The sequence below is a fragment of the Podarcis melisellensis genome (genome assembly GCF_964234715.1).
Source record: "Podarcis melisellensis genome assembly, chromosome: 2".
Taxonomy (NCBI): Eukaryota; Metazoa; Chordata; class Lepidosauria; order Squamata; family Lacertidae; genus Podarcis; species Podarcis melisellensis.
This window is the reverse complement of record NC_138529.1, coordinates 124107328-124123805: the sequence shown is the minus strand read 5'-3', so window position 1 is coordinate 124123805 and position 16478 is coordinate 124107328. Positions and strand designations below refer to the sequence as shown.

General features: G+C 49.8%; 1 protein-coding gene and 1 long non-coding RNA gene across 2 annotated transcripts in view; one reads left to right on the top strand and one right to left on the bottom strand.

The window, feature by feature from the left end:
- The first annotated feature begins 59 nt into the window (after positions 1–59).
- LOC309364150 (HLA class II histocompatibility antigen, DR alpha chain-like) lies at positions 60–3635 on the top strand. The gene is made up of 5 exons (XM_081900924.1): positions 60–378; positions 1357–1614; positions 1947–2231; positions 2578–2719; positions 2872–3635. The coding sequence occupies exons 1-5, from the start codon at positions 75–77 to the stop codon at positions 2873–2875; spliced, it is 993 nt and encodes a 330-aa protein (XP_081757050.1). The 5' UTR covers positions 60–74; the 3' UTR covers positions 2876–3635.
- Positions 3636–11775: 8140 nt separating this feature from the next.
- LOC309365498 overlaps positions 11776–16478 on the bottom strand; it is a 68762-nt gene continuing 64059 nt past the window's right edge. The window contains exon 2 of the long non-coding RNA XR_014166205.1: positions 11776–13252. This is a non-coding gene — a long non-coding RNA (uncharacterized lncRNA). The remainder of the gene's footprint in view (positions 13253–16478) is intronic.

The following is a 16478-nucleotide window of genomic DNA, read 5'->3' as shown; positions in this document are numbered from 1 at the left end:
TGGGGAGATCCAGCCCCCCCACCCCCAAATGCTGCTGTTTTCGCTCCGTCTCCGGCTGAGGCTCCTGCCTGGGGATGGTTTACCTGGAGACAGGCTGGTCATCGCCAGGGCGCTTTCTCATTGGCCGAGCTGGCAGGGGCTTTCCTGCTCCGCCAAAGCCGCCCCCTGGCCGCCCCCGCCCCACAGCCACTTGGAGGGCGAGCAAGGGGCAAGGGACACTTGGGCTTGAGTCGCCCCTCGCCCGCCTCGGCCCAGGAAGAGCTGCAGAGATGGAGCCCGGAGGAGGAGGAAGAAGAGGAGGAGGAGGAGGAAGAGCCCTTTGCTGCCTCTGGGCGACCCTCCTCCTCGCCCCGCCAAGGGGGGCCGGAGCCCTGAAAGGTCAGGGGGGCCAGGAGGGAGGGAGAGATGTCTGCGGAGGGAGCCAAAGAGGGGGAAGGGGGAGAAAGACTGCGCCCCTGGGCGTTGCTTGTGGGCAAAGGAGGAGGGGTCTCTTGGGCTAAGGGAGGAGAAGCCCCCTCCCCACGACAGGTGCAGAAGCTGCGCCCGGGAATACGGAGGGATGGGGGGAGGAAGGAAAGTGGACGTTCTCCCCCCCCCCCCACGAAAGAGTGCTGGGAGGTGAGTGGAAAGGGAGGATCACGGGCTAGGAGGATTTGCTCCCTCAAATAAGGTGGTTTAAAAAATGAAGGGGAAAACGGGGTGAAAACAGCACTCTTCCCCCCCCCCACCTAGCTTAAAAGATCGGAGTCTGTGCCCCTAGCCTTTCCTGTTACAAGGAGGGAAAGGGAAATAAAACAAGAATTATTATTCCTCTCTGTGGGCTCGGCTGACACAGAGATCTGCCTGGTCCGGAAGACCCCAGTGGTCGCCCCAAAAGGCATCAGCCCCCCACCTAATGCCCGCCCCCGACAGAATGGTCTCTCTCCTCCCCAGCAACACAAAAGGGGCCAGAAACTTCAGTGGACCCTAAAAGAAATCTCTGAGCAGAACCCTTAAAAACTCCTTGTATTCTTGGTTTCACTTTGGGGCAAGGAGCTCAGGGCAGAGTTACATCCTTGCTATATTCACAAAAACCCTGTGAGGAGTCATGGATTGGTCTCTCGAAGGATTCCTCCAACTTTCTATCTGCCAGAGTCACCCCACACACAAATGCCCCCCATGATCATCTTTTGCGGCTGTGATGGCTCGGAAATGAGGGGATTTAAAAGTCTGTGTGTTTGGGAGCAGATGAAGCCCCCCCCCCCGTCTTCTTTGAGAGCCTTCCTGGTGGTGACCCCATTCCTAGCAATGGGGCAGGTTCTCCTTCATCCTGCTGCGGGGTCCTAAAGCCTCCCTCTCTCTCTCCCACCCCTGCAGTGGAGGACACCCTGGTGGAGCTGGACTTCTTCCAGGAGAGCTTCCCTTCGGAGAAGAAGTCCGGGGAGTTCCTGCTGGAGTTTGACAACGAGGAGATCCTGCACGTGGACTGGGAGAAGAAGCAGAACGTCTGGAGGCTGCCGGACTTCCAGCGCTTCACCAGCTTCGAGGTGCAGGGCGCCCTGGCCAACATCGCCGTCATGAAGAACAACATGGAGGTGCTCATGAAGCGAAGCAACCGCACCCGTGCCCTGAATGGTAGGACACGCGAGGGGGGCAGGGGAGAGAGCTGGGGGGCAGGCAGGGGGTGGTCTCTTGGCTTCTGACCCAGAAGACCCTTCAGGACCCCTTTCTGCCTCCCCAGAGGGAACTCTGTTCCAGGGAGCCAGTCCTTGGCTGACTGAGACAGGCTAAAAGGGAAGGGAAACCTGGTGGGAGGGGCAGCATTGCACTCTGTACAAGCTCAGAGGCATTCCCAAACCTGAACACCCGGTGCAGAAATACCCAGAGCACCTAATTGCTATGCTTTCCATTTCTAGACTGCTTAACATGGGTTTTAATCCCCTTTCTTTCTCCCTCTCCTTCCTCAGTTGCTCCTTCGGCCACTGTGTACCCGGAAAATGCCGTGGAACTGGGGGACCCCAACGTCCTCATCTGCTTTGTGGACAGGTTCTCCCCCCCAGTGCTGAACGTCACCTGGCTGAAGAACAACGAGGTGGTCTCTGAGGGCGTGGAGGAGACAGACTTCTACCCCAGCGTGGACAACACTTTCCGCAAGTTCTCCTATCTTCCCTTCGTCCCTGAGCAGGGAGACATCTACGTCTGCCAGGTGGAGCACTGGGGCATCCCAGAGGGAAAGATGGAGAAGATCTGGGGTAAGCACCGGGCAGGATTGGGCCTTTTCTCTGGGTCTTGAACTCAGAAACCCAGATTCATGGCTCATAAGTAGGCAGTTCTGAAGATCAGAGTAATTTATGCAAGTGAAGTACATTTGCAGTTTTGCATAATTTCTTCTACTCCTTCTAGCCATAGGAGACAATAAGTTGCTCAGCTGCCTTTTGGGGGTTCCTTGAGATAGTTTCTCTCAGTTCAACTTAAAAGTGTGTATTAATGGCTGTGGGGCGGGTGTGTCAGGACTCCTGGGTTTTTTCTTACATTGAACACACACAGAGAAACAGAGTCCCTCTTTAGCCCTGTCCTCTCTCTCTCTCTCCATCCCAGTTTCCAAGGCGCCCTCTCCCATCCCGGAGACGATGGAGAACGTGCTGTGTGCCCTGGGCTTGGCCTTTGGCATCCTGGGCATCATCGCTGGCACCATCCTTTTCTTCAAGGCCATGAGGATGAACGATCGCAGGGGCTTCATGTGAGTCGAACCCGTTTCCCCTCAGGGGCTCAGAGACAAATTCAAGGGAAGCCAAAATGCACAGCAAAGGGGTGGGGTGGGCCTCATCCTGCCCGGAAGGTGCTCAGCCTCCATATTCCCAGCTCACCAGCTCCCTTCTCCTTCCTTTTCAGATAATGGGGGATTCCTTTCCTGGCAGCCTCTTCCTTGAACCCTCTCAGCTCAGCTCCTTTGCCAAGAGTCTCTTCTGCTACAAATCAGCTGGAAGGAGTTGCTTCCTCCGTGCGCAGCTTATCCTTAGAAGCTTTTGGGATAATATGTTTAACTTTTGAGAACAATTATGATAGCCAAAGATGCTTAGGCAGACTTACATTACTTTTATCCCTTTTATGTTTCCCTCTTAGCAAAGAAATTGCTCTCAGACTATTTAAGTAAGAAAGAAAAGTATATGGTTTTCTCACATTAAATGTCTTGCCATGGTGCAACATTTACAGCTCCCTCTATGCAGGTTCTGAAACTCCCTGGTGCCTTTGCTTCTGACTGTCTAGTAATCGTGTATTTTATAGAATCTCAGAATTGTAGAGTTGGAAGTTGGAATACTAATTCATATCTCCACCCCACTTACCAAAAACCATTCACCTCCCTCTCCAGTTTTTTGAGAGAGCCTTACTCAGTTCTGTGCATTTCACTGCAGGAATACACCCCTCAGGTGTTTCCTTAATCCCAAAGATCCATATTGTTGGGGAAGTTTAGCTGCTAAGAGACCCCAAACACCTTTCTTGTCCACATAGAGCAGGGATGTATCTGTCTGTGTAGAGGAAAATATCTCTTCTTCTTCTGCAAAACTTTCCCAATGGCTTCTGGGCAGCCCAATTGCTGGTTTTCATACATGCTCCCATATTTCCAAAAGCAATGAATAAATCTTACAGTTTGTTGATTTGTTTCTAGTGCTGTTTTCTCTGCTTATAAGCTCTGAATATATTTATTCTTTCAAAGCAAAAAGGTGAACCGTTGAGGAAATGGGTAGCACTGCAACAGAATGTCTACATTGACCCCTCGTGTCTTTAGGGCCAAATTCTGGTAGATAAAAGAAGACCACAGAAGCCAGCTGGAGCAGAGGGACCCTTATCAGTCTGAAAAACCAACTCTGCTGATCCTCATACCTGCTGTGGGTCGTGTGATGCCCCAAACCATTATCACACAGGGCCTGTGGATTCCCACTGGGGGAACAGATGACAGAAACAGAACAGCCCATCCCCCTGTCCTAAAATGCCTCACCAGATCAAAGCACCTGCTCTTCCTGAGACTGGAGTGAGTGATCGGGGGAAGAGGGAGGAAATGTGCAGATACCCCTCCAAATTCTGGGTGGATGAATGAAGGTCTTCTTCCAGGGGCAACAACACACTAGAGAGGGGTGTTTCAGGACATGCAAGGTCAGGATGTGACCCAGTCAGCCTGGCCAGACCATCATGAATTGACTGTGTTGCCTGGAACATGCCTTAAAACCCTCAGAGAAGGATTCACTCTTTGCTGGTGGCTCCCTGTCTTGCCCTGATTTTTGTGTGCCTCATTAAGATAAATTAATGCAAGGAGCTGTTCAGCTCTTTCTCTCCCCCCCTCCGAGTCTCCAGAGGGTAAATGACACCACCGAGTGGCGTTTGGGAGAGGCGTCCTTCCTGGCGCCAAGCCTTGAGCAGGAACATCCCAGAGGCCAACAGACAAGGCCCAGATTCCTGTGCAATCTCATACCTTCTTCAGGATCTCAAATGGGTGGGATCCAAATTGGGGGGGGGTGAGCCAATTAATGCAGAGAGACAGAAGGCAGAGTTTGGCAGAGGGGCAGGGCAGGAGTGCCGTCAGGGCAAGACCTGGGGGCACAGGGCCAGAGCCCCAGTCGGCAGAAGGAGCAGGAGGTCCCTCAAGGCTGCAGGGCTGACTCTCCACATCTGGAAGCAGCTGAAGGAACACATGCTACCAGTAAGGGGGGTAAGAGTCTGAGTCTAGCATTGCCAAGAGACCCCAAGTGGGCAAGAAGGGGCCCCTGAGCAGTGATCCTTCAGTATGGCAACATTCCTCAAATCTGGGATAAGTCTGGTCTGGTGCAAGTGAACAGGGGCCTCCACAGCAGGAGGGCTGATCCCCAAAAGTCAGAAGTTGGAGAAGGGATGATCCAGAGGGAAAGAGTTAGGGAGAAAGTGGGGTGCGGGTGGCCTGATCTTTGCAGGCTGTCTTCCTCCTCCGTCCTCCCTCTTGCCTATCAAAGGCTCCTTCTCCTCTTCAGCAGCCCAGGACACAGTCAGAGACCAGCCAGAGCTGCACTCGAAGGGGTTTGACAAGAGCAACGCGTTTCCTGCCCAGCAACCGATGACCAGGCAGTGTCGGGACCTGTGATTGGCTCCTATCAAACCGCCCCTCCAGGAAAGTCCCCAGCAGGACAACGCCAAAGCCATCCCCCCACCCAGCAGCAGCAGCAGCAATAGCAACTCTGCTTTACCCCTCCCCCAACCCTGTTTTGTGCTTCAAGGCAGAAGTGGAGATTGTGACATTCAGGTCCCCTCGAAACAGGAACTTTTTAAACAAGTCATTGGTTGGAGCATCTCTGGCTTTACGACCCGCTTCAAATAATTACGGGGGGGGGGGGAGTTAAGAGGCTGTCTTCTCCCCACTGTCAATAATCATCCCATGTAAAATGTGAAATCCAGCACTAATTTCTATTTTTGCTCTTAAAGGCAAAACTGCAAATGGCAGACTCTTCATGTTCCAACAACAAAGTTTGCAAGCTGTGAGCTCGTGACAGCCTCTGCATTTTGCATTTTGCTTCAAAGAGGAAGGAGGCAATTTTCCCCCAGCACTCAGCCTTCCCCCCAGTGGGAATTCTCTGCATCTTGTTCCACTGTAGCTGCAGCTTCATGCTTTTACTGTTGTCTCACCAATGTGAAGGAGAAGCAGAATAACCTCCCGGCAAGCAGGAAACGGGGGCAACGGCTTGGCCTGCAGCCTTCCTCCCTGCTGTGCTAGATTTCTCCTTGCAGGCAGTGCCAATGTAATTTGGGTGTCCATGCAGCTCCTGCCTGAGGCTGGGAAGGAGGCCTCTTGGAGGAAGAAACAGACCAAGAGGAGGGGGGCAAGGGGTCCCAGGACAGGAGGGGCAGGATCCAGGCAGTCTGCTCCCTGGTGACAGAAGCAGGACTTCTGGGCCCATAGCACATGTCTCCCTCCCCCACCTCTCCCTCCTTCTGCCCCCTTGTTTCTGGCAGCAGAGGAGACGCTGCAGAAAGGCGCTGGGGGGAGTTTCGCTTCCCCCCACATGGAGGCCTGGAGCACAGCTCAGCATTCAGGGAAATGAAAGAGGGAAGCTGGCCACGATCCAGGAGACGGAGGTCAACAGGGAGCGCAGCAAAACCTCCTCACAGAGAAGTAGCTTCCAGGGCCCCCCCCATAGCACAGCCCCCCCTTCAGCCCAGCAGCAATGGCTTAAGAGGAATTGCAGTTTTAGGGAAGGACCCCCTTGGGAATGGCTGAGCTGAATGGAATGGGGCTGGGCAAGCCCCATAGCATCCTCTGCTAGAGGAATAGGGGCCCCTTGGCTCAAGGTGGGGGGAGATTTCCTTGGAGAGCAGCCCCCTCCCTCTTGCCTCAAGAGAGCAAAGTGGGTCATCTCTTCCCAAGGCAGGAGGGAGGAGGAAGGGGGGAGAATGGGCACAGACCCCTCCAAGTCCTCAGGGCTATGGGGCACAACCCACAGGAGAGGGTGGGGGTGTTTCAGTTTAGCCAAGGCCAGGATGTGGCCCAGTCAGGCTGGCCAGACCTCCTTCGTGAGTCGGGTGTGGGGCAGAGACAGGTCTCTTCAACCTTTCCAGACCCCAGACCCCCTTTCAAGCCAAACATGCATTTCTCCATCTTTATATCTGTGAGGTTTCAGGGCTCCTGTTTCAGCCCACATGGGATCAGGCTGAGACCCACCAAGTGGAGGACCAGGGGCACAGAACATGTGCTAACACCCCCAGGGAAGGAGTCGCTGCTTTCGGGGGTCTTGATCTGCTGTTTTCCCTCCTCTCCCCATTCTGTCCCTTGCATAAATGCCTCCTTCCATAAATGAATGCCAGTCGAAAGAGTCGTCTTCCAGCTCTTCCTCCCCCTAGCAAGAGGCTCCAGGAGGGACATGACCCCCCAGAGAGGGGTTTGGGAGAGGGGTCCCATCTGGGGCCAAGGCTTGTGCAGGGACATCACAGGGACTGGCAGACAAGGCCCAGCCTGCTGTGCAATATTATACCTTGCAGTTGTCATGGTTTCTTTAGAAGGGGAAATGGGATCCTTTTTGCAGATCCACTTTCAGCAAAAGAGCAAACATTCTCCTGGATCTCAAGGCAGAAGCAAAGGAGAACCTTCAGCAAAGTCTCGTGTGGGGAGGGGGGCCAGGGGAGCTGTCAGGGCAAGGCTGTGGGGCAGGAGACCAGGGCCCCCCTCAGCAGAAAGAGCCGCAGGTCCTGTGAATGTGAAAGGGCCCATTTGCCTCATTTGAAAGTAAGTGAAGCAAGACATGTGACCATTAGAAGAAGGAGAGTAAGTGCCCAAAGTCAAAAGTTATCCCAGGGGCTTCTAAGTGGGGTTTGGTGGTTTCCTTGGGATGAGCAGAGCAGCCTCTCCCAAATTTCATCCCTGAAAAGGCTGGTCCCCCAGGAGAGACACAGGGAGGGGGGGTGGGGGCTCCACAGCTGGTGGGCTGATCCCACAAAGGAGGACTGATTCTATGCAAGGGGTGAGGAGGGGGAATGGGGTGGGGGTAAGCTGGCTTTTCCTTCTTTTCTCTCCCCTTCCCCTAGCCTAGAGAAAGATTCCTTGTTGCCTTCAGCAGCCAGGGACAGAGTCAGAGAGGAGAACAAGAAGCGTTGGGTTTGGCAACAGCTGGATCTTCCCTGCCCAGCAACTGATGATCAGGCAGCCTCAGAGCCTGTGATTGGCTCTGGTTGAGGTTCAGGAAAGTCCCCAGCCACTTAGCCTTCCCAGAAGACAACAGCAAGGTCAACGCTGGCAGCCCCCTCCTTCAGAAATGCATCAATCACCAGCTCTTCCTGGGGGTAGAGCGATGGGGGTCGGAGAGAGAGCATGCGCAGAGAGACCCCTCGAAATCCAGTGCAGATGAATGGAGGTATTCTGCCAGGAGATACAACGCACAGGGGAGGACAGGGGTGTGCCGTATTTTAGGTCCGTCAAGGCCAGGATGTGGCCCAGTCAGACTGGCCAGACGTCCATCATGAGCTGGACATGCCCTGCAACCGGCAGGGGAGAATTTGCTGCTTTCTGGTGATATAAAAATTTAATAATAAAAATTTATTTTTATTTTTTTTGCATTAAATTTTTTATTATTAATTTCATTATTTATACATTATATCCATATTTCATCACTTCTCATACATTTTGAACTTCCTTCAGCGTCGTTGACATTCATTCGTGTTTGTATCTTTAAGTCACATCCCATCCTTTCATATTGCCATTCGTACCTCCCTTTATACATTATTTCGATTAAACAATACTTGTTAGTTCTTTACAGTGCCTCTTTAAATCCCACTAGCGTTGTATTTACAAAACATTTGTTCTCCAGATAACCCACAATTTTCCCCCAGTCTTCAATAAATTTTTGATCCTTTAAGTATCTTATTTTCCCTGTTAATTTATCCAACTCGGCATATTCTGTCAGTTTTGCTCTCCACTCTGCAACCGCTGGGATTTCTTCCTGCTTCCACCTCTGAGCTACCACAATTCTGGCTGCCGTAACCGCGTACTGGAAAAGTTTGCAATCCTTTCTCCTAATGTCCTTTCCCACAATACCTAATAGAAAGGCTTCTGGCTTTTTTACAAAGGTATAACTTAACATCTTTTTCAGTTCATTGTAGATTTCCTCCCAGAAGCTTTTAACTTTCTTGCACTCCCACCATTGATGGTAAAAAGACCCTTCCTTTCCAGCACTTGTTATCTACCTTATACATCTTAGCCAGTTTTACAGGTGTCATATACCACCTGTATAGCATCTTCATCATATTTTCCTTAAGTAACATACAGGCCGTAAATTTTATATTCACTCTCCATAGCTTTTCCCAGTCCTCCATTTGGATATTATAACCAAAATCCCTTGCCCATTGTACCATCACTGACTTCACTTCCTCATCCTTCGTATTCCACTCCAAGTGCAGATGAATGGAGGTATTCTGCCAGGGGATACAACGCACAGGGGAGGACAGGGGTGTGCCGTATTTTAGGTCCATCAAGGCCAGGATGTGGCCCAGTCAGACTGGCCAGATGTCCATCATGAGCTGGACATGCCCTTCAACCGGCAGGGGAGAATTTGCTGCTTTCTGGTGATATAAAAATTTAATAATAAAAATTTATTATTTATACCCCGCCCATCTGGCTGGGTTTCCCCAGCCACTCTGAGCGGCTTCCAACAAAGTATTAAAATACAGTGGTCTGTTAAACATTAAAAGCTTCCCTAAACAGGGCTGCCTTCAGATGTCTTCTAAAAGTCTGCTGGTTGTTGTTCTCTTTGACATCTGGTGGGAGGGCGTTCCACAGGGCAGGTGCCACTACTGAGAAGGCCCTCTGCCTGGTTCCCTGTAGCTTTGCTTCTCGCAATGAGGGAACCACCAGAAGGCCCTCGGAGATGGACCTCAGTGTCCGGGCAGAATGATGGGGGTGGAGACGCTCCTTCAGATATACTGGACTGAGGCCGTTTAGGGCTTTAAACACTTTGAATTGTGCTCAGAAACGTACTGGGAGCCAATGTAGGTCTTTAAAATGGGTGTTATATGGTCCTGGCGGCCGCTCTCAGTCACCAGTCTAGCTGCCGCATTCTGGATTAATTGCAGTTTCCGGGTCACCTTCAAAGGCAGCCCCACGTAGAGAGCATTGCAGTAGTCCAAGCGGGAGATAACCAGAGCATGCACCACTCTGGCGAGGCAGTCCGCAGGCAGGGAGGGTCTCATCCTGCGTACCAGATGGAGCTGGTAAACAGCCGCCCTTTTTCCACTATTGATAGCCACTCATTCAATGCAGTGTGACTAATAAAGGTCTTTATTTGGAGTGATTGAGGTGTTGAAACATAGTTGCAAGCATGTGTGTTACTTCATATTCTTTTACATGTTACCTTGTGTTCAATGAATATTCCCCACAGATTATTGCAACAGTTTACTGCAAATGTTACTGCTTGAGGCAAATGTATTCCAGTTTCAACGGACCTTTGTTTGTTGCTGTTGTTCCACTGGATAAATGTTAGAGGGTATGAAGAAGCCTTGAGTCGGGGGAAAGGCGGGGTAAAAACAGACTGACAGACAAACAAGCCGCCCAAAGTGGGGAACGGTCCACCCATTTAGAGTTGAGAATGGCAGTTCTTAACTGGCCAGCCAAAGCTATGGAACTTGACAAAGGACCTGGTTTGGCTCCTTTCCTCCTCGAGATTCTACCCCACGTGCCCAGGATCAGATTTTGGGAAGGGGCGCCGAGGGGCACGCACACTCGCAAACGCAGATAATAGGATTGCAGGCTGTCACTAAACAAAGAGCAACGTTTCTTCTGGATTTCAGTTTGGTGGGATTCCAAGTACAGTGGTACCTCGGGTTAAGTACTTAATTCGTTCCAGAGGTCCGTTCTTAACCTGAAACTGTTCTTAACCTGAAGCACCACTTTAGCTAATGGGGCCTCCGACTGCCGCGGTGCAATTTCTGTTCTCATCCTGAAGCAAAGTTCTTAACCCGAGGTACTATTTCTGGGTTAGCGGAGTCTGTAACCTGAAGCGTATGTAACCCGAGGTACCACTGTATGACTTTCGGGTGGGGGTGTCGTCAGGGTCAGACTTGGGGGAAGGGGCAGGAGGCCTATAGGGCTCCACACAGCAGAAGGACCAGGGCTTGCTCCAAAACTCCTTTCCTCTCTCGGAAGTGGAGCTTATTGGAGTTTCACTGCTCTGCAACCTTACCTCCCGGGGTGCACGCGTTCCAAAAAGAACCTGAAGTGTCGGAAGTTTCTGCGCAATTGGGGGGGGGCAAAAGGAGCCCCTCGAGAGACGGGAGATTTCACAAAGGGGTGGGTGGGCAACAGTGGGCAACCCCCTCCCCCTTATATTGCACGAAAGGAAATCGGGAAGGCCATGTTACCGAGGAGGACTCTTCGCCGGAATTCACAAAGATCAGACAACGAATCCTGTTTCCCCGCCGTTTCCCCTTTTGTCTTCCCTTCAATGGGTGGGGATAACGTGAAATAAAACCACATCCATTCAAGACCTCCGCCCCACACACCTTAGAAAAGCCCAGCCAATCAGGAGTCACCATTTCAACAGCACCCAAACCGCGGACCAATCGGAAGCTTCTGTTCTGACAGCCGCTATGACCGTTTAGCCAATGAGAAGCGCTCGGCTCCTGACAGTTGTGAAGCAGCGCCCCCTAAAAAAGGAAAGGGCTGCGCAGTTACTGCACCTCTCAAAGCGTTGCTTCTTCAAACGGGGCTCAGCCAAGTTTCACAGCAGAGGATGCCTGCTGGGTTCCAGCAATATTGTGAATTCCAACCTTGCAACCCAGTTGCATCAAATGTAATCCCTAGATTTTCTCTGCGCCTATTCCTCTAGGTGCAGACCTCTAAAAAGTCATATAAAATCACCCTTGTAATTGATTTTCATCATTCTGAGCTTATTCAGATCAGAGGGGGAGTGGGTAACAGGAGAGGGCTCAGAGATTCTACTGGGGTCAGCCATAATCCACAGGAATCATGTCCACAGGAATCTTCCTCTAAGGCCATGATCTGAGATCCCAGGCAAGACAAAGGGGGGCATTTGACTTGACTCAGGGAGCAAGTGTCACAGTGAACACAGGTATGAAAGGTATGTTTGATTGACTGCGACTCAGATTTCTGCCTGTCACCACACCTCTTTTTCAACATAACCAATGACGGATTTATGATCCGATCGAAATCATAGACCAGCACAAGGTAGTAGCAGCTACAACCATACATACAACTGTAGAAATTAGGGGCACACCTTCTCTTACAGTAGAACAGCACCAGATTAAAAAAAAAAACAAAAACACATACAGTTGCATTCAAATTATTCAACCCCCATTGCAAATCAGGTTTATTATGAAGATTTACAGACTTTCAGCTGTTTGCCATGAGCAAATCAAACATAAGAAATGGAAACAGCTCAACACAATGGATGCATCAGTTGGTTCCCCAAAATTCAGCTGAAAACGTTGTGTTAGTGGAACACTCAGAAAACCTCAGCAGACTCACGCAGGGGAAGTCCTTCTCAATGGGACGTAGTAATAATAATAATAATAATAATAATAATAATAATAATAATAATAATAATATAATTTATTATTTATACCCCGCCCATCTGGCTGGGCTTCCCCAGCCACTCTGGGCGGCTTCCAAAAAAATATTAAAATACTGTAATACAACAAACATTAAAAGCTTCCCTAAACAGGGCTGCCTTCAGATGTCTTCTAAAAGTCTGCTGGTTGTTGTTCTCTTTGACATCTGGTGGGAGGGCGTTCCACAGGGCGGGCGCCACTACCGAGAAGGCCCTCTGCCTGGTTCCCTGTAACTTGGCTTCTCGCAGTGAGGGAACCGCCAGAAGGCCCTCGGTGCTGGACCTCAGTGTCCGGGTAGAACGATGGGGGTGGAGACGCTCCTTCAGATATACTGGACCGAGGCCGTTTAGGGCTTGAAAGGTCAGCACCAACACTTTGAATTGTGCTCGGAAACGTATTGGGAGCCAATGTAGGTCTTTCAAGACCGGTGTTATATGGTCTTGGCGGCCGCTCCCAGTCACCAGTCTAGCTGCCGCATTCTGGATTAGTTGTAGTTTCCGCGTCACCTTCAGAGGTAGCCCCACATAGAGCGCATTGCAGTAGTGCAAGCGGGAGATAACCAGAGCATGCACCACTCTGGCGAGCAAGTCCGCAGGCAGATAGGGTCTCAGCCTACGTACCAGATGGAGCTGGTAGACAGCTGCCCTGGACACATATTTGACCTGAGGCTCCAGGGACAGCTGTGAGTCCAAAATGACTCCCAGGCTGCGCACCTGGTCATTCAGGGGCACAGTTACCCCATTCAGAACCAGGGAATCCTCCACACCTGCCCGCCTCCTGTCCCCCCAAAATGGTACTTCTGTCTTGTCAGGATTCAACCTCAATCTGTTAGCTGCCATCCATCCTCCAACCGCCAACTTAAGACATACAGTGGTGCCCCGCAAGACGAAAAACCCGCTAGACGAAAGGGTTTTCAGTTTTGGAGGGGCTTCGCAAAACGAATTTCCCTATGGGCTTGCTTCGCAAGACAAAATGTCTTGCGAGTTTTTCCGACTTTTTTCCCCTTCCCCCCCTTTTTCTAAGCCGCTAAGCCGCTTATCTGCTTATCCGCTAAGCTGATAAGCCGCTAAAAGCCGCTAAGCCGCTAATAGCACTAATCCGCTAAGCCGTCAATGGGCTTGCTTCGCAAGACGAAAAAACCGCTAGATGAAGAGAATCGCGGAACGGATTCTTTTCGTCTTACGAGGCACCACTGTACCTGTTATTGCAGGCAATGCTTCACTGCCTAACCTACTTGACAGGGCTATTGTCAGGATTAAATTAGGAGCGGGGGGTCGGGGCCACGTAACACCACCTTGAGATTCTTGGAGAAAAAGCTGTTCTATGAATACAATAAATCAATCTCAAAAAGGTCAGGTGTGTAAGGTTTTCCACACAGACAGGAACAACTAGCTGCACAAATATAAGATAAGGAACAACAGGCTTGCCAGTACTACATATGAAAAGGATCTAGAGGTCTTGGAGGACCACAAGCTGAACATGAGTCAACCGTGTGGTGCAACAACAACAAAAAAGGCAAATGCTATTCCAGGCTGTATGAAGAAGAAGAGGAAGAAGTTAACAATGAAGATTGTAATTTATTGCAAGCACAAATAAACTTTAAATGCATTGAAAACGCTGTTACTCTTTACCTTCTCAGTCTTATTTTATTCTGTCCCTAACTCTTCTACCTCCCTTCACACAAGAACCAACTGCACTAACTGTCTCTCTATTTCCAACTGCCTGCTAACCGCTTTCCCAACTGCCTTAACCAACCAACCAACCCACTAAAACCAACCTGGGGCTAAGCCCTTTTATAAACAGGTAGGCCCCGCCTCCAGCTTTTCTATTGGTCTGCCTATTAACCCTTTCTCTCCCCCTCTACAGACATTTCCAAAATAGCGGGCAAACGCTACAGCATCTTATACATACACATTAATATTCAAACTCTCATATATTGTTTATATTTTATAAATAAATTGTGTCGCAACACCTCCTCATTCTTGGCTATGTGAAGTGTTCAGATAAAACATTATCTCTGGAGGCATCAGGAATAAAAGGGCTGTTTAGTGGCATAACCAGGAAGAAGAGTTTGGATTTGATATCCCACTTTATCAGTACCCGAAGGAGTCTCAAAGCGGCTAACATTCTCCTTTCCCTTCCTCCCCCACAACAAACACTCTGTGAGGTGAGTGAGGCTGAGAGACTTCAGAGAAGTGTGACTGGCCCAAGGTCACCCAGCAGCTGCATGTGGAGGAGCGGAGACGCGAACCCGGTTCCCCAGATTATGAGTCCACCACTCTTAACAACTACATCATGCTGGCTCTCTCAAGATACTTACTTTTATTTTTCAAGAGAAATACAACATCTAGGTCAAGGGAAGTCATAATCCCACTCTCTTCTGCCTTGGTCAGACCACACCTGGAATCCTGTGTCCAGTTATGGGCCACAATTTAAGGAGGACGTTGACAAGCTGGAAGGTGGGCAGAGGAGGGCAACCAAGATGATCAAGGTTGTGGAAACTAAGCCTGATGAGGAATGGTTGAAGGAGCTGGGTATGTTTAGCCTGGAAAAGAGGAGACTGAGAGGAGATATGATAGCCATCTTCAAGTATCGGAAGGGCCGTCACATGGAAGATGGTAGAGCAAGCTTGTTTTCTCCTGCCCTCAAGGGCTTCAAGTTGCAGGGAAGGAGATTTTGACTAGACACACAGGATTTTTTTCTGACGGTAGGAGCTGTTTTTACTATTACTATTATTATTAAAGTTTTCTTGGTTTACAAAGGTATGTGCAATGTCTTTTTTTTTCAAGTTACATTTTCCATTGGTCAGTTTCATCTGTTGAGACATTAGGGTTACGTTAGGAAGAAAAGCGGGGAGGAAGAGGTGGAGGGGGGGAGGTGAGTGGGGGGTGGGCTCAGGAAGCAATGTTTCTAATTTGCTTAATGTGTGGGGTTTTGTGTCAGCGTCGTTTGTGTGGGTTCTCTTTGCTACTCACTTGTGTTCCTTTGGTGGTGAGAGAAATTGGGGTTGGCCTAGGGTGCGGTTGCTTGTTTGTGATTGGCTGTGGTGAACTTTGTTTTTGTGTGTGAGTATGGTGGGTGGGTGTTTTTGAATCAGGTTAGCCATATTGATTTGTATGCTGTTATGAGTTATTTGTGGTGTAAGTGGCCATTATTGTCTTGGAAGATGTTTACTAAGGCCAGTTCTGGGGTGGTTTCTAATACTTGTCTGGTTATTTTACTTATTTCTTGTATGGCTATTGTCTAGAATAGTTGGATTTTGGGCACTCCCACCACATGTTGGAGGTATGTGCCTGTGGAGGTACACCCTCTCCAGCATTTTGGTGAGGTTCCTGGGCATATTAGCGCTAGTTTTCTTGGTGTTAGGTACCACATGTAGGTGAGCTTCAGTGTGAGTTCTTTTCTTTTCGTTGATATGGATTTAAATTGGGGTTTAGAGCACATTCTGGTCCATTGAGTGGGGTTAAACTCATAGCCTATGTCATCCTCCCATTGTTTTTTTGATTGTGTCTAGGGAGTTTGTGGGATTTTGGAGTCGTATTTTGTATATTGCAGATACCATCCCTTTACTGTTTCCCTTTGTTGTTAGGAGGAGGTTTTCGAAGGTTGTCAGGGGCCTAGTTGCTGCTGATTTTACTACTGGATTGTTTAAGAGGGCTTGTAATTGGTGTTGTGTTAACCAGGGCATTTGGGTGTCTTCTAGTTTGTCTTGTATTTCTTGTGTTGACAAACGTTTGTTATTTTTGTAGAAGTCTATAAGGCAATATAAGCCTTTGGTTTGCCAGGTTTTTATCTGGAGGTTTTGTGCTGCATGATGGAATAATGGGTGGTACACCAGGGGGATTAGTGGGGATGGGGTTGGGGATAGTTTGCCTATTACTGTTTTGGAAAAGGCCTTGGAAGGGAGCAGGCCCTGCAGTCCTCCCCACAGCCGATGGTCCGAGGCCTCACCGCAGCAAGAGTCCCTTTATAGCTGGGAGAGAGGGCCTGGGCCACGCCCCCTGGGCCAGTTGGGAAAGGCCTGGGAAGGGAGCAGGCCCTGCAGTCCTCCCTACAGCCGATGGTCTGTGCATGTAAAATTAAATACATATAAAGTAATAGAAGAACTTCCCACACTCCTTCCATTCAAATCGTTTCTGCTTTTTCTATTTGTTGGTAGATTGTTGGGTTTCAACTCTTAAAGCTTCTCCTCCTTGTGAGACCACTGATGTTTTGTAAGAACATCAGGATTGAAGAGCTATCTACACTCCATATACGTAAGTGGTTTTCCCTTTTTGAGTTTGCTGGTGTTTGCTAAGGTGTACACGTCTATCGAAGCTCTTTCCACACTCCATACATTTATTTGCTTCTCCCCGAGTGAGTCTGTTGATGTCTTCTAGGGGGTCCACTCTGACTGAAGCTCTTTCCACACTCCATGCATTTAA

Bases quoted from the DNA above. Each gene is read 5' to 3' on its own strand.
- LOC309364150 (XM_081900924.1), top strand. From the start codon at position 75: ATGGTTTACCTGGAGACAGGCTGGTCATCGCCAGGGCGCTTTCTCATT. The intron at 379-1,356 runs GTCAGGGGGGCC...CCACCCCTGCAG, and splicing joins GGGGGCCGGAGCCCTGAAAG to TGGAGGACACCCTGGTGGAG. The intron at 2,232-2,577 runs GTAAGCACCGGG...TCTCCATCCCAG, and splicing joins AAAGATGGAGAAGATCTGGG to TTTCCAAGGCGCCCTCTCCC.